At 46.0% G+C, this 18,161-nt stretch overlaps 1 protein-coding gene across 2 annotated transcripts in view; it reads right to left on the bottom strand.

The window, feature by feature from the left end:
- The window catches only part of LOC112879688 (rho GTPase-activating protein 7-like), a 46,007-nt gene that overhangs the window by 23,454 nt on the left and 4,392 nt on the right, over positions 1-18,161 (bottom strand). For both annotated transcript variants that reach the window (XM_025944053.1, XM_025944054.1), the window contains exons 16-19: positions 18,038-18,121; positions 17,740-17,853; positions 17,480-17,646; positions 17,235-17,304 (exon numbers count right to left, since the gene is read on the bottom strand). In XM_025944053.1, coding sequence (XP_025799838.1) covers positions 17,235-17,304; positions 17,480-17,646; positions 17,740-17,853; positions 18,038-18,121 — 435 coding nt within the window. The remainder of the gene's footprint in view (positions 1-17,234; positions 17,305-17,479; positions 17,647-17,739; positions 17,854-18,037; positions 18,122-18,161) is intronic.

Genomic DNA, 18,161 nt, shown 5'->3' with positions numbered 1-18,161 from the left:
TCCTGCTGCCGGAGGTTCCCTGCAGCCACAGCCGGTCCAACCTGTCTCCAGGCGCGTCAGCTGCAAGTGCCATTGCCAGGCGTCGCCTGCACTTGCTGCGACGAGCCGGTTGCTGGAGCTCCATTGCACTCGCGTCTCGTGTGTGTTGATGCCGATTTAGGGCCAACGTACGAATGCACTCGAACGTGCGGCGAGCAGCGGCGCACCTTGCAGCGCTGCAGCACCAACCGGTCAGACCAGTCTCGTCGGGGTAGCCTGATGAGGATCCAACGAACGCTTAGGGACCCCGTCGGAGCAGGCGCATCTTGGATTGCCCTAGGCTCGGTAGGCCAGCTAGGCATCCTCAAATGCCGTAGAGACGAAGGAAGAACAGCATGTCGAGGTTGGAAAAGCTAGGGTTTGGATAAAAGGTAAAGTCGATAAAAAGATAGATTGATTTTTGTGTTTGATCGATTGGATACCCTTAATCGGCCGTGGCTTATAGGGTGGGGAGGACTTGCCCCGCAAAAAATCATATAAACCGGTCAGACCGGTAATGAAAAGTTTGTCAAATTGTCAATCCATTGCGTAGATCTCATCGAGACGATCGAAATGGATATATGGAACGTCCAATTTGGAGTCCGGATGAGGAAGTTATGCCTCCCGGAAGATCTGCACCCCGGTCTGACCGGTCTGACCGGTCCAGGTCGGCGGTCAGACTGGTTCGAAGACTGGTCAGACCGGTCCGGAACGCCCAATCCGAGTTAGGAGTTGTATTTTGACACGGGATTTGTTAGAGTTTCAACTCCTAATGGATACAGACCTCTGCACCCTATATATATATAATATATATATATATATATATATATATATATATATATATATATATATATATATATATTATATGAAGTGCCACGGCCGATTGAGGGTAATCTCAATCGATTCGCACATTTACCTTTACCTTTTATCCTCCAAACCCTAACTTTTCCAACCCCATCTGCTGTTCTTCGCTCATCTCTACGGCGTTCGATGGCGTTCTGAGTGGCCTGCCGACCTCAGAGCAACCCAAGATCCACGAGCTTCGACGGGGTCCCTCCCGAACTTGAGGTTTTAAGTCTTTCGCTGTCTCCTGGAGCACCGGTCTGACCGGTCCGCATAACCGGTCTGACTAGTCTACGCAGAGAGGCTGCTGGTGTTGATCGTTTTGACGATCTTGCTGCACGTTCTAGCGCGTTCGAGTGTGTGACCAGATTTTGCTTCAACAGCCGGAACTGACGCTAAACGGGCTAATGGGCTTGGACTCGGAGGGGGGGGGGAGGGGGATTTTCCAGCTGGATTGCTATAGCCTCAACACGTGCCGGGGAAAAAAATTATAGTGTGCTATTGCTTGAATGTTCCAGATCTCGCTAATTCGCGAGATGAATCTATTAAGTCTAATTAATCCCGAGCTTTTTACCTGTTGTTTTATATAGGTTTGCCGGTGCATTGCTACAGAAATAAGGTAGCACCATTCCTGGAGATGAAGCACCCATGTGAATCCGAACATCACTTGTGTTTGTTGCCAAAGAATTTTAGAATAAAAATGTTGCTAATGTAATATGGTAAATTTGAGATGAAAATGTATGCATCTCCAACCTTTGATAAGATTGTTTCTCATTGATGTTTTTTTTTGTTTCGCTATTTACTATGTCAAACTGGCGTGATGACTCTTGGAAAGTCCTCTCCCAGAATTGTAAAAATTTCATGGGCCGCTTTGAATTTTCTTCTTTGATTGTTGGTGTGGCTAAATAAATCATTTCTTGGGCACTGCTATATGGAGATACTATTAAAGGTGTCGTTTGGGAGGAAGAAACTGTTCCGATTCTATTGTGAGACGTGAGAATCGCTGCCAAATAGCCGGATAGCAGAAGAGGCGGCGAGATGACAGGGGCAGCGGGACGGCTCGGAGCGGAATTGGACGGAGGGCGGAGGGACGGCTTGAGGGAAGGTACAGGATCAAATGGAAGGCGATGTATCCGAGTGAGGACCACGGAGCCAAGGGCAAATGACGAAGAAAAGTGCTAGTTTCAGACCCTATTTAGTTCCAAAAAAGTTTGTATAGTATCCATCACATCAAACTTTCGGACACATGCATGGAGTATTAAATGCAGTTGAAAAAATAACTAATTACACAGTCTAACTGATTCATACGAGATGAATCTAATTACGCTAATTAATCCTTAATTGGATATTAATTGTCAAATAACAATGAAATGTGCTACAATATCAAAACCCAAACTTTTTCACCATCTAAACACAGCCTCACCCTTTTTTATGACAACATATCAGGCGCTGCTAGCTTTTTTTCCTGAAAACCCCCTGGCCCCTCCCATCCCCGTGCGTCTGGAATCCATCACGGTTCCTCGACTGCCGCCGCCAGTCCATCGCGAGTCCCGCCGCTCATGGCCCTCCGCTTCCCTAGTGAGGGCGCGCCTGCCCGAGCTGCTCCCCGTTGCCCCGCCGCCCATGGCCCTCCGCTTCCTCGGTGAGGGCGCCGCCTCCCGAGGTGCTCCAACTTCAAATAGTCTGATATCCATTGCCGGATTCAGTAGTAGCTTTTGCTCTATTTGTCCTGCTATTGGATTCCTGAGTTGCACTTCAAATAGTCCGGTATCTCACTATGAATGGCACTTCTGAGCACTTAAATTCCTGAATCATGTCTCATTTGTTCTTTTCAGCTCTCGTGTGATCGACCTGATCCGCCACATGCACAGCACCAACTAGATGAGCGAGCTGAGGTTTGGTGATACAGGGGACTTGGTGTTTCTCCCCAGAAGAGTGTAGAGAGCCCTCTACCGAGAATAATTTTTTTTTATGGAATTATGTCTGAAACTATATTGGGTGTATCCTAGTGGTTGGTTGAGCTGTAATGGCTCATGTTTTTGTCTGAAACTACTGAACACCTTTCGATCTTAAATTCAGTGAGGTATGTCATGCCTGCTTGCTGAGAAATGGAATGCTAAACTATGGAAATATTGGATGCAGGGACAATTCTCAATTCAATGAAATGATTGACAGACCACCGAGTGTGAACCAGTGCCTGCTCCATTTGCTGGTCCAAAGCCAGGAAGAGCACGCTTGTTGTATTTGTTGGTTGGAAGAGAATCCAATTGTTGTACATCATAACTGTATTATTACCTGACACAGATAGCTAACAGATACATCATACTCTACTTGTATTTGTTGGTTGGAAGAGAATCCAATGTTGTGGCTGATATTTCAAGTTCCAGTGAACACTTTTGATCATTTTGATCATATTTGTTTTCGTTTGTGATTAGAATACAGTCATTGAGAACTTCCAAAACAGGTCCAGTCATTTGCTGATATGGGCAGTTGGTGCTTGTAATAGGTTACCAATTCATGGCTGCTAAAGTGCCTTTAACTATTGCCAGCCTGCGAAATGTGAACTGGAGCAGTACCTGGAGGACCCTCAGCTTGCCAAACCAGAGTAGTGCTGATTTTTTTTTTCTGACACGGCACAGTTACTACTTACTTTCATGAACAAGACACCAGAACTCAAACTTTGACAACACATAGTACTCCAGAGCTAGGAACTTGGCAAAACATACTCGAGGTCCTCTTACCATTTTATTCCACAGGACAAAGTGCACACATGACAGCATAAATTGAAACATGGAATTAACCAAGGAAGAGAATCCATCATAAGACAAGTAAGCTGAAAGCCTCAATGTTTGCTCCCAGCTAAAGGAAAAAACATCAATTACCACGACCTTAGTTCATCTTATTAATTTAAGACTTGGTTTCATGGTGCAAACAAGACACTGGAGAGTTTGGAGTACTTGTTAATAGCTGTGTTCTCTTTTATCAAGTCATGCCTTGCTAGTTCTTCCAGTTCTGAAAATTTCAGTGTGCTCTGCATGATCTGGATGTAGGTTTTGAGTTTTGACTACAATACTAAAACTTTGATCATTCATGATGAACAATGCACCACTATCCCAGTAACTAGTACACCAATTTGAGAGAAAGGAGCAATCTTTAAACCTGATGGTTCCATTTTCAGGAACTTTTACAATTGCATTTTCACAATTACAAGTACCTGCAACAAGAACTACCTGCATTCTATTGCCTTACAGAATTGCAAAATCTCTCCCTGCACAAGCACAACAAGATTGTCTATACCTACAGAAGCACAAAATTCTCCCTGCAAGCACACCATGATCGAAAGTTCCATTCCTCAGATTCGTCAGTTTTTCTACTGTAAAGGTTCCGGTCTTTTCCTCACTCGCCGAGGCTGGTGAGGAGGAGATGGTCACCCTTGCCATGGCCAAAGCACACTGCCACGGTGGCCGACAGTGCTCGACAACCCGCACTCGCTGATAGGGAACGATGAGATCGCACTTCCGCGCGCACGCGCAAGCCCCGCCATGGCCCGCGACACGCACCACTCCATGCGCTCGGCGGAGCTCCGGGGCACGCCGGGCAGATCCAGCGGGTCCAGTGACACCCTCCGCCTCGAGCTGATAGTCGTCCCGCCTCCGCCGATGAGTGAAAGGACCAACACTAGGCCTAGAGGGGGGGGTGAATAGGCCTTGTTCAAATTTTTCCTGAAAATCTTGGCAGAAAAACGTCAGCGGCCGGACGATCCGGCCCGAGGTCGGATCTTCCCACTACAAGAATTATGATTTTTTATGACAAAAGTCCTCATGACGAGGACAAATATCGTCATATATTGTAACATTAGATGACGACAAAATCTATGTCGTCATAAATTCATGAGCCCTTGAACTATTTATGACCAATCTCTTCTTTTGGTCACATAAAGATGCCTGGTGTCGTCACAAAATGTCAACCAGAGTAGCCGATCGTCTGTTATGGTTTTAATGATGATATGAAGTGGTTTTTTGTGACCTTTTCTGTACGTCATTGTTTGTTAATTATAACATGATCCCCGAACAGAAGTGGAACTTGGCCATTTCGAATCGTTCCCCAAAATTCCCCACTCCCACACAGCGGCGGGCGGTGTTCGGGCGGCGGGCGGGCAGCGTCCGGGTGAGCGGACCGCGGCTGCCGAGCGCGGATGCCGGCGGTGGGTGGGTTGGTGTAGCGTTGCGGGCGGGTAGGCCGAGCTTGGGGGGCGGCCTGGTGGAGCGCGGCGGGTGGTGGATCTCGGCGGGACGCCAGGGCGGGCGGCGGATCTCGATGTGCGGGCGGGCGGAGCAGGTGGCCTCTGGTGTGAGGCCAGGGCGTGGGGGTGGGCGGACCCGGGCGTGAGGCCAGTGCGTGCGGGCAGGCAGAGCAGGGCGGTCTGAGCTCGGCGTGCGGGTGGGCCTCTGGGCGAGCGTCGGTCGGGGTGGTAGAGCACGGCCGCCGTCGTGCTGCCTCTGGGCGGAGCCGGCTCCCCCTCTCCCCAGGTGACGGCGCTGGACAGTTCCAGGAGACTGCTGTGGCGGCGACGGCGACGACGGCGCCATGTCCAAGTGGGGTAGCTCGGCTACTCAATCGAGGGGCAGTGGAGCGTCCAGGATGGTTGAGCGCCATCTGGAGCCAAGCTCGATGTGGGAGCTGCAGCCATATCCTCTTGGTAAGGAGACTGGACTCCCCTTGATCCCATGCCCTGACTGTGGGATGGCGAGGGTCATAGAGAGGCGGTCAGGGAAGGACACGACCGAGAACTACCTGCGTGTGTTCTTCAAATGTCCACGGAACTCAGTGAGCATCCACTTGTATGATTTGAGCTGAGAAGTTCTTCATCCCTGTTTATCCAGCTATGGTTAATGAAATTGTTTTGTTATTGTTGTAGTTTCCTAAGCTTTGCGGGTTCTATAATTTCCAAAGGCAGTATTTGGATAAGCTGGAGGAGCTTGGCATTGTCGCAATCCACAAATTCCCCCTGGCAGTGGACATTGGTGATGAAGCTGAAGAGGTAGCAGATGCATCATCTGGGAGAATGGTCATGAATATGCGGGCTGGTGAACTACAGATTGAGGCCAAGGTGGACAATCTTGCGTGCAAGTTCAACCTTTTGATGTCTGTTTTAGTAGTTGGTCTTGGCTGTGTGTTGATGTATGTTGCAGGCAGGCAGTGAAGTCAAGTTCACTGCATAATGTATTTTAGTCTTTGTAGGTGATGGTTGCAGTGTAGTATGAACAATGCAATCTGGTGCAGTTGGTCTTCACTTTTGTAATGTAAGAACAAGGTGGTGCATTTTCTAGCATTGCAATCTGGTCGATGGTCAAGCAATGCAAACTGGTTCTTTTTTGAAGCAATGCAAATCAGTTCATGTATGAAACATTATGTGCCAATATTGGATGGGCTTGCATTCAGGCAAGCAAGAAATGAAAAGGAAGGAAATGGAATAGTGTATTTAGCAAATTTGTGCGTGACGAAATATTGGCAGAATGTATGTTACTTCCGGCCAATACATTTTGTGACAAATTATGTACATTCCATGACATGGCCTTGGGGTCATAAAAACCCAGAAATCCATTTTATGACAGATTCTGGGCATGACACATGAAGTCCCCATATATATACACACACATCATGTAAATGAAATCTGGACACTCTATTGTAACCTGCATCACACATGAAGTATACACTGAAAACAGAAACATTGCATATAAGGTCTTGCAATCTCATAATTCAGATACAAATGTAGTAGCATAATTGAAATACAACAAAGTCAATAACAGAAAAGTTCATGCATGGTTCACATATGTCTAGAAATGCAAAGGTCAATCAACATCACTGTCTTCTCCTGAAGTATTGCCTTCTTCTGGACTATGGTACTCAAGGTAGGTTTCATCTTCATCTTCGCGGTCTGCTTCATCACCTTGAGCAATATGTTTTTGTCGACGGATGCTCTCGACGAGGTCTCTACTAATAGGGCTGCCTGGTTCATTATCCATGTGCAACAAATCCATATCTGGAGGAATGTCTCTCACTGCACCATCTCTAGATGAAATATGCTCCTCTTGGTATGCCTCTTGAGATCTCATTTGTACTTGTTCATGGATTGGTTGGTTTGTGTCGGACTCTTCGACATCAAATATATGTCGGTGGCCAAATTCTTGTAGCACTCGCCAACATGGCCCTAATTTTGTATCTTCCAAGAAAAATACCTGTGTAGCATCTGTGGCCATAATGAAAGGATCATCCTTATACCATCGGCCTGTGATGTTTATGCTCTTGAAGTAACCATCATCTTTCATCTGGTATGTCCTTCCCCCAAGATGGTACCATTCACATCGTAATAAGATAACAGTTCTACTCCCTTTGCTGTTCTTACTGTAACTCAGCTCAATAATGTCTACGATTGTCCCATAGAAGTTCATTGTGTCATCACCGTGAGTACCTGGGCACTTGATGGTGGAGTTCTGTGTCTTCCTATGTTCATCACGAGCCTTAGTGTGGTACCGTACCTCATTGATTATACAGGCTGTGTACGAACGCACTCGCGGATCCGGCCCACATGCTAGTGAGTACAAGTCTTCGTCAACAAGTGTTGTGCCTTCATATTTCAATTTGGTAATCTGCCGGTAAAAAACATACAGAATTAGTAAATTTGAAAATGTATTGGATCATAAATGATGAAGTCATGCTGTAGAAAGTAGAACACACATGATTCTCCAACCATGTAGCGAATTGTGTTGACATCTTTTTTTCAACATTGTTGACCTCTTCTTGTTCTAATTGTGCCCTATACATGCTGCAAAGGAAGAAGGTAATTAGTTATTTTGTGACACTAGTATTGAATAAAGATGGTTGCAATAGCAGGAATTACTCACTCTTTGTATTCGTCAACTTCTTCGCAGTTATTTAGAACAAACCAAACCATGGAGTCTATGTCTTTGTCTTGGTAATGAAGATTTGAAGCACCCAACAGGTTAATACCATGATCAAAAATAGAGTAACCATTGGGTGAGATGTTCTCTTGTCCATCTAAGTTTCTTTCAGGCCTAGTGAACCTACTAATGATGTCACTGAAATATGTTGAGCACTGGGTCATACACTCATAGGCAGTGTATGCCTCCACAATAGATCCTTCTGGTCTTGCTTGATTGCGAACGAAACGCTTAAAGGTGCCCAACCTTCTCTCAATGGGATACATCCATCCATACTGCACCGGTCCCCTAAGGAGTGCCTCATCAGGTAAGTGTACTGCTAGGTGAACCATAACATCGAAAAATGCTGGAGGATAGATTTTCTCTAGCTTGCAAATGATAAGCACAATATCTTCCTTCATCTGGTGTAGTGCATCAACCTTTATAGTTTTGGAGCAAAGTTGTCTAAAAAACCTACCCAATTCAGCAATTACTTCATATACATCTTTGCGCACCAAACCACGAAGGCCAGCTGGTAAAATATGCTGCAGCATTATATGACAGTCATGTATTTTCAGCCCATGGATTGATCCTCCTCCCTCCATATTGACACATCTTGATATATTGGAGGCATAGCCATCTGGAAACTTAACATTGCTCACAAATTGCATGAACTTCTTCTTGTCTTCTGGTTTTAGAACGTAACAAGCTCTTGGCTTTGATGATGAACTACCACTGTCATCTAGCAAATGAAGCTCTTTTCTTATACCTCTATCCTCCAAATCTAGTCTAGCAGCGATGGTGTCCTTTGTCTTATTTGGGATATTAAGCAGAGTTGACAAAATGGCTTCACATATGTTTTTCTCTATGTGCATAACATCAAGGTTGTGCTGTAGCTTCAATTTTGACCAGTATGGTAAATCATACAAGCTAACCTTCAGATGCCATACTGGTTCATCTACATTACGGCATCGTTTTCTTGGTTTTGGCTTATCTGGATTCTTGCCTAGAACATAGCAAACTGAATCCAACCTTGCCATAACCTCATCTGCAGTAAATTTCCTTGGCTGCTCTCTTTTTTCATGCTTGCCATTGAAAGATTTGTTTGTCCTCCAAGCATGGTCGTTAGGGAGGAAACGTCTATGGTTTATGAAACCAATTTTATTTCTAAGACATTCGGAGCATGGATTCTCATCACAGTATACACATGCAAAGTAACCCTTAGTGGTTCTGCCTGACATGGTGCCCAATGCAGGGTAGTCATGGATTCCAAACAGAATCGCTGCACGCAGGCTAAAGTCTTTGCCTTCAACTGCATCATAAGTTTTTACACCCTTCCAAAGCTCCATCAGGTCTGCTATCAAAGGCTGCATAAACACATGGAAATCTTTGCCTGGTGATTTTTTGCCTGGAATTAGTAAAGCAAGCATATAATTGGATTGGTCCATGCACATCCAGGGTGGAAAATTGTATGGTACCACTAACACTGGCCATATGCTATATGAATTGCTCATCTGACCAAATGGGTTAAATCCATCAGTAGCAATGGCTAACCTCAAATTGCGGGGATCATCTACAAAAGACTTGAAAGTCTCATCAAAATCTTTCCAAGCTTCCCCATCAGCAGGATGTCTCATTTCATTTTCAACGGGTACCCTCTTTTCCTTGTGCCATCTTGCATATTGTGCCCGCTGCTTTGACATGAAAAGCCTTTGAAGGCGTGGAATTATTGGAAAGTAACGGAGGACCTTGTGAGGAACTTTCTTTCTGCCCTCCTTGTTCACTTTCCATCTTGTGAAGCCACAAACTGGGCAATGATCATCGCCTTCATGGTCCTTCCAAAACAAGGCACAATCATACTTGCACGCATCAATAGAAACATAACCAAAACCAAGCTTCCAAAGCACAGCTTTCATCTCGTTATATGACTTAGGAATTCCGGGCACATTCTTCAAAGTTGAAGAAAGCAACTCAAGGAATGCATCGAACCCAGATGTTGTTATCCGATTGTACACTTTTATATGCAGCAGTTTAATCATGAAAGATAGCCTATTCTCCTCGGTGCAACCTGGATAAAGTTCACGCTTTGACTCTTCCATGAGTTGTTTATATAAGTTACCACCGAGGCCATGGCTTGCTGCGTCGCGCAAATCTTGAATCAACCCCTGAACTCCCCTTGCACCATCATCTATGACATCTTCAGCTTGTCCTTCCTCATCAAGTGGTGCCTGGCCTTGGTCAGTTCCATTACATGACATATCTTCAGGTAGATCAGCGAGTTCTCCATCATCATCTTGTCCAACATCATCTTCTTCCTCTCCATGATGGGCCCACCTAATATAGCACCTAGACATACCATTGAGCTCGATATCCTCGTGCACATCATCTAGGCTTTTCTCTTTCTGGTTCAAGCACTTTCGGCATGGGCACTTGATTTTCTCATCTGCACTAGTACATCTAGCTCTGACATATTCCATGAAGTGTTGAACACCAGACAAAAAGGCCGGCGAAAATGGTGCACTTGTATAAATCCAACTTCTATCCATCTTGACCTGGATAAATTAGGTGCAAAGAGTAACAAATCCATCTTAAATCCCTGGACTAAAGTTCAAACAGTACAAGAAAAAATGGTAAATTGATAGAGGTACACATCACTGAACTCACCTTGTGGGGGTGTGGTTGCCGCGCGTGGATGCTGGTGGGGGTGGAGCAGCTCGTTTTGCTGGTGAAGATCCACCGTGGGTTGGACCCCTAGTCTCCACGTACCACAGTGCAGGTGAGGGGAGGGGCGGCGGCTGCTGGAGCTGAGGGGGTGGGCGCCAGATGCAGCTGAGGGGAGGGGCGGCGGCTGCTGGAGCTGAGGGGGTGGGCGCCAGATGCAGCTGAGGGGAGGGGCGGCGGCTGCTGGAGCTGAGGGGGTGGGCGCCAGATGCAGCTGAGGGGAGGGGCGGCGGCTGCTGGAGGTGAGGGGCGGCGAGGCCGGTGAGTGCAGGTGCTACTCGCCGGCAAGCCTGCAGGGTGAGGGGAGGGGCGCCAAGGCAAGCAGGCCAGTTGGGCCGGCCTGATGCCTACAGGCAGTGGCCAAGCGGCAACACAATGACCAGTGGCCAAGCGGGCACACAGTGGCCAGGTTGTCCAGCGTATCAATGACATGTGGGCCCAGATGTTCATGTCTAAATCTTGTAACAAATTTTTCTCCTACATACTCTCGAAATCTGATGCTTTTTTTTGTAAAAATTTGTAAAATCATGATCATTCAAATTTTTTTGTTGATTTTGATCATATTTTGATGTTCCAAAGTTTGAACGATTTACAAGTCAAGGGAACAATCTCTCATATAGCCTCATGAAACTATTAGTGAGACATGTAATTTTTATGAACAAACTTACTGCCACTTTCTCGAATGAACTAACTACCAAAACAAAAAGTGTTCATTTTGATGAGATGTGCAATCTTTGTGTTCATCACTTTTTATTTTGAAAGTATTTAGCACACCAATTTTTAGTCCATAGACCGTCAAATTTGAAATTCAAATTTGAAACTGTCAAAAAAAGTTCAAATGCAAAAATAGCCAAAACCAAAAATGTAGAACTGGACGAGTTGAACATTTTTGTTTTATACGTTCATTTCATTTTCAATCGTTTACTAGGCCTAAAAATCGGTTTGAAATCCTAATACAACTCAAAGGGTCACTGACAATCCGGGCCCACCCGCCAGGGCCAAATTTTCGCTGCCGCACCTGGCTCTCTCCCGCGCTATCCCGCTCGCCGACACACGGGACCCACCCCACCTCCCGCTCAAGCCATCCAAATCCCCCCTCGCCTTATCCTCTCCCCCGGCTAGGGATAGGGGAAAAATCCCCAATCCTTGGTCCCCTCTCCTCGCCGACACACCACCCCCGCCGTCCCTCCAGCCCCGGCCCGCTGCCGCGCCGACCAACCACCCGCGCTGCCGCGCCGACCCACCACCCCCGCTGTCCCTCAAGCCCCTGCTGCCGCGCCGACCCACCACCCCCGGCCCGCTGTCACTCAACCCCGCAACGTCAACGAGCATGGCCTCCTCCTACCTCCCCGCCACTTAGCGGCGCCCAGCGCGGACGACATCCACGTCAACGCCAGAGGCCGGAGAGCCCCGTCGACATCCTGAACTTTGCTCGGACAGAGGCGCACCGAAGGCATCCACGTGCACTCCTCAACGCCGGCTATAGTCTGCTTCCTCCTCCTCCAAAGGTAGTCTGCTTCCCCCTTCTCCTCCATTGCTTGGTAATTGCAGTCTAGAAATGTTCAGAAAAGTTACAGTCTGAATACTGAAGCTGTTGCCTGCAAATGAGTTAATGAATCATGATTTGTTAGTTCCCCTTCTCCTCCATTGCTTGGTAATCTTACATTCTGTTAATTGTTATTTTTTCTTCTTCCTAACATTTTAAAGAATACTGATTTGTTAGTTCTTTTGCATCTCTTTTACAGAAACTGAATCCAGTTTCTGCTCTCTGTCCGTTTCATGAAACTAAGTAAGAAATGAAAAAAACTCAGTACGAGCTGGAAAGGGATGAAAGGGTAAGGGAGGTCCAGGAAATTTTTGCGTCTCTGGGTATTCCAATACTAGCTCAGGATGTTAGAGATGTTTTTTCGAAAAAGGAAAAGTGCATGGGGAAGACAATAGAGTCTGACAATGAATATGACCCATCCTCTGACATTGATAACCAATGTGACAGTGATGATGACTACGATGATGACCTAAAACATGAGGATAATACTGAGGTGAGATGCATTACTAGGCCAATTAACAAGTATGTAGTTAGTCTTTTTCAATCATGTACTTCATTGTAGTCATTTAATGTACTTCACTCATTATCCTTAATCGATAAGATGCATGTTTCTCTTGGCAGGTACGAGCGATGGTTCCAGGAACTCGCACTAAGAAGCAAAAGACGGCACATATGCCGGCTGCAAACCAGCTGCCACCGTGCTCGCCTACCAAATTTACTAGGAAACAGGCAGCCAGGCCTACTCGAGGCCGTCCACCACCTAGGGATGCAAACCAGCTGCCACCGTGCACGCCTACCAGATTGACTAGGCAACAGGCAGCCATGGCATTGCCTGCAGGCCGTCCACCACCTAGGGATGCAAACCAGTTGCCACCGTGCACGCCTACCAGATTGACTAGGCAACAGGCAGCCATGGCATCGCCTGGAGGCCGTCCACCACCTAAGGATGCAAACCAGCTACCACCGTGCACGCCTACCAGATTGACTAGGCAACAGGCAGCCATGGCATTGCCTGGAGGCCGTCCACCACCTAAGGATGCTGCAAGTTTGTGGTTGGAACATGTGTATGCTGCAAGTTTGTGGTTGGAACATGTGTATCCATGATGGCTTCAGTGAATTGTGTTGACCTGTGAATTCTGAATGATTTGAGAATTGTGGTGTCAATCCTGTGGATGATGGCTGATATATGTGTATTAATTATGCTTTTGTATGCTGTGATGAAAGACTAGTGGGGCGACGCCGTCATGAATGGAATGCCAATTTGTGACGCCACAGACTCGTCTGCAAATGTCTGTAAATAGCATACGAACCAGTACAAAACATGACAAAATATAAGTGTCACATAATCTACAAAAACTATACATGACGACACTGCGATGTCACAAAAAACCATCGAAACTTGTTCTTCGTCTTAGCATTTGTGACGACTCGTACATAATGTGATGCGTTGACTAGCTAATATATGACAGAAGTACTCGTCATAAAATGAAACAATATGTGACGCTACAAACCCTCCGTCACAAAAGATACAGACATTTTGTGACCGTTGACCATAAAACCGTCACGAGGTACTTTATGTGACGGTCGTTTTGTGACGACACTGTGACGCGGGGATTTTGGTCATAACTTACTTTTTATGACCAATCTGGTACTTTACATGACAGATTCGGTTTGTCATAAAAGCTAAGATTTCTTGTAGTGTCCGGACTCCAGATGATCCGGAACAGGGTCGGATCTTCCGGCCGGGAGAAAATAACCAACAACTAAATTCAAAATATCCTTAACTTTTGACGGTTCCCTTTGAATACAAAGTTAGTAAAAGGTATTGCAAAGCCTATGCAGGAATCCAATATACGAGATCTACACCTATCTAGTAGATCGGGTCGAAACGAGCTCAAGAACGATATGAACAACAATAAGTAAATGGAGACACAAGATTTAATCCGAAGTTCACTCCACAAAGGAGGATTGAGTTACTTACTATTGATCTCACAAAGAGAGGGGTAATACAAACTTTCGGGAGCTCAAACCACAAAGGAATGGGAGCTTACCGGCACCTCTAACCGTCCAGGAGCTGGGCTCCAAGAGAACAAACGCAAATCGACGAATCAAAGATGCCTCAAGTGCTTCTTGAGATGAACAAGTGAAAGCCCACGAAGTGCTCTCTTCTCACACCCAAATCTCACTCCCTTTCAATCCCTACGCGAATTCTTGCAAGAATCAAGCTCTTCGATGGAGGGAAGGGTTGAAATGAATGCTATGGAGGTGTGTTAGGTCGTGGGAAGCAGCAGCAATGAATGAGGGAGGTGAAAGGGTGTAAATACCCCACCCACCTCAAGTGACCGTTATGTGTATTTCTGAGGGGTACCGGATCCTCCGGTGTCAGTCCGGATCATCCGAGAAAGCAACAGAATAGGTCAACGCACGCTACGCAACTCGCACGGCCGGATCATCCGGCGAAAGTTCGGATCATCCGACCCAGCACAGAGGGGAACAGCCAGGCAGACCGGATCATCCGGCCTGGGGCAGAGGAAAATTTGCTGGCCGGTCGGATCATCCGGTCTGGGGACGGATGATCCGTCCCAGATGGATTTAGAGGGTAGATTTTCTCAAGAACAAATTTCATCTCAAACTGAAACACTTTGACAACCTGGATCAATCGACAGCATCGCCCACCGGTGAACTCCACCACCATACATATTTGAATTGGGGACCTTCTTTTCATCTTCTTCTAAATTCTTTCATTTTATTCCTGCACACAACTTCATCAAAGCATCATATCCCAAATTGTGATTGTCAAGAATCACCAAAATCAATTAGGGGCCTAGATGCACTTTCAATGAGGAGCCCTGACGGATGGCGAGGGTGGAGGCGGGGGCAGGGGCGGGTAGGAGGCCAGAGGGGGAAGGGGCGACGTCTCCGTTGAGATGCTCACAAATTAAAGAGCCGGGCTATCACTAGCCCCAAGTCTCTTGTTGCACCTTAGGTAACCCCTCTAAATTGGTTTGCTGACGCTAGGTTGCAAATTAAGGCCCTCTTTGAACTGCTGCATTCCTGTACATGAGTCTTGGCTCTCGTCCTGTGTAATTATGTTTTGGTTAGCTCGTAAATTTATACGCGTAAGAATGGAGGCATGCAAGTCGCGTGCTCAATAGTACAGTACATAATAAATTGTACGGTCAAGTTGGATTTCAAATCATATGGCTTCATGCCCGCGGTGTGATTGTTGTGAAGGCTGGAATCCAATGTTTCTTCTGCAGAGGCTGGAATCCAACGGGTTTCTTTTCGTAGCAAAAGCTGTGGACTGGAATCCAATGCATGGTGTGGTCCTTGACAAGTTGAATTTCATGGTGCATAAATAGCTGACGAAAATTCCATGATGTGCCGCTGTACCTGATCATGGGTCGGGTTCAGATCAAAGAAAAACCTGATATTTTTTCTTCAGCCCGAACCCAGCCCAGCTCGACCACCAGGCTGGATTTTTCAGCCCCAGCCCGACCCGACATGTGGTTGGGTTAAACCTGAATATTTTAATGTATAATTTCAGGTCGGACTTTTTGGATTTCGAATCAACAGAATTCGACCGGGTCAAAAATTTCAACCTAAATCCAGCCCACATATTGACGGGGCATCGGGTCACCCAGCCCGTGATCAGGTTATAGCTGAAGGGAATGTTGGGCGTGGGACATACATTCCGCTCATACATGCTTTGTGCTAGGTGGCTTTTATTTCCTATGCGGATTATCTGCCACTTGGCGTTCAGCTGACATGTAATGTGCACATCTGTTTTCGGAGTAGATTGCACTTCAGTCACTGAGCAGGGCTGGAATTGTGGCAGAACCGCCTGAATTATTCCGGTTCAAGCGCACTAATCATCGCTAAAAGGCGGGATGATCTCAAATGCACTTCAAACGGAACAACCCATGGGTCTGTCGGGTCACCGCCCGATACAACCACGGTTACACAGGATCGATGTAGGTTATACTCATACAAGACGAGCTCCAGATATATAACAGCGCAAGCCTTTACAAACAGTATTATTACAAAACTGGGTTCAAAGCTCCTCGCTGGAGCAAATAAACAAAGCATTGTTTTATGACAACGGGTAAACACCCGTTCACCAAAGTTACAGCGGAAGAACAACGCGACTAACAACGTCGCCATCAGCAGCACCATACGTAGCCCAGACGATGGTGTCACTCCGAGGGGTCAATGCCGGCCGGGGACGGATCCCACTCCACGGACCAACCAGGCGGAACAGCAAAGGGGCAGTACGCACTATCGGCCTGGTTCTCAACCGGCACACCTGAAAGCAGTTCTAGCAAGACTGAGTATAAAGATACTCAGCAAGACTTAACCGGGTTCTAGGAAAAGTCCCAAAAACTAGACCATGATTCGTCGTTCCCTATCAGCGAGTGCGGGTTGTCGAGCACTGTCGGCCACCGTGGCAGTGTGCTTTGGCCATGGCAAGGGTGACCATCTCCTTCTCACCAGCCTCGGCGAGTGAGGAAAAGACCGGAACCTTTACAGTAGAAAAACTGACGAATCTGAGGAATGGAACTTTCGATCATGGTGTGCTTGCAGGGAGAATTTTGTGCTTCTGTAGGTATAGACAATCTTGTTGTGCTTGTGCAGGGAGAGATTTTGCAATTCTGTAAGGCAATAGAATGCAGGTAGTTCTTGTTGCAGGTACTTGTAATTGTGAAAATGCAATTGTAAAAGTTCCTGAAAATGGAACCATCAGGTTAAAAGATTGCTCCTTTCTCTCAAATTGGTGTACTAGTTACTGGGATAGTGGTGCATTGTTCATCATGAATGATCAAAGTTTTAGTATTGTAGTCAAAACTCAAAACCTACATCCAGATCATGCAGAGCACACTGAAATTTTCAGAACTGGAAGAACTAGCAAGGCATGACTTGATAAAAGAGAACACAGCTATTAACAAGTACTCCAAACTCTCCAGTGTTTAAGTTTAGGCAGGACGTAAGGCCGACAGCACTATGAGTGCCACTGCCAGCAGTGCCCCTTTAACAAGCAAAACTGATCAAACTTGTAAATACTACCATTAAAGTGCAATTACAGAGCTGGTGCCAACTAACTTGAGCTTTGGTTTTCTCATGCTGCAAGGTTAAGCAAATACATGAGAGATTTGCAAACAGCTAACCTCATTCCTTTGCTTCTTCTCTTGATTACAGAAAGCAATGCTCCTGTCAAATCCTGGTTGGACAATATTCCTGGTAACAGTAAATATTGCATACTCAATGAGTTGCAGCGTGTAAAGTTAAATAGGAATATGAAAGATGTGGCAAACTGACAAGCATTTTGTATTCCTCACTAAAAATATAGCTCCCAAATATTTTGTCTTGACAACTGAAAAGAATGACAATTGTAAGGGCTGTATTGTCTTACTGAGAGATATGACTTGGAAGGTGTTGATAACGATCATTAGCATCTACGGAAGAGCCATACTGGTGCTGGCGCTGTTGATTGAGTTGGAGATGGAGCTCTGCAACCTTCTGTTTTAATCTTGCAACATCAGCTTCTGCGAGAGCAATCTCCTCAAGCTCTGCCCTTGTCTTAAGAGAAGCGCATAGAAGATGGAGGACACCACAAAATAAGCCCAGCAGGCATGTAACAGTTGAAGATCAACTTGCTTAAGATTTTAGTACCTTTGAATCCATGGAGCGTGAACTAGACAATTGGGAAGAAGACATGCTTAATCCAACCTCGAGTGCAGCTCTAAGATCTCTTTCAGCCTGTAGCTGCTCTTGCAACCTTGACACCTAGCGAGCAAACAAAGTGTGATCAGACTAAAAATCACACTCTCATAATGAGGTACTTGCAGTTATAAAGCTGGTCGCAACAAAATATAATAAATATGCACACAGCAAATGGCTGAATTTCTGATATATTTTGAAAGCATAAAAGCAATGAAATATAATAAATATGTAAAAGAATATGGCGTACATCCTGTTCCAAAGCTACCCGACGCTCATGTAATGCTTGTTTTCTTCTTTCCAGACTCGCCTGTAGGATTGCATTACCTCTAGCCTGAGAAACATATCTAGTTAATTTGCAGGATTCTCCTAAA

The sequence above is a fragment of the Panicum hallii genome, chromosome 2, assembly GCF_002211085.1.
Source record: "Panicum hallii strain FIL2 chromosome 2, PHallii_v3.1, whole genome shotgun sequence".
Classification (NCBI taxonomy): Eukaryota; Viridiplantae; Streptophyta; class Magnoliopsida; order Poales; family Poaceae; genus Panicum; species Panicum hallii.
The sequence above is the reverse complement of the archived record's forward strand: the minus strand, read 5'-3'. Positions and strand labels throughout refer to the sequence as shown.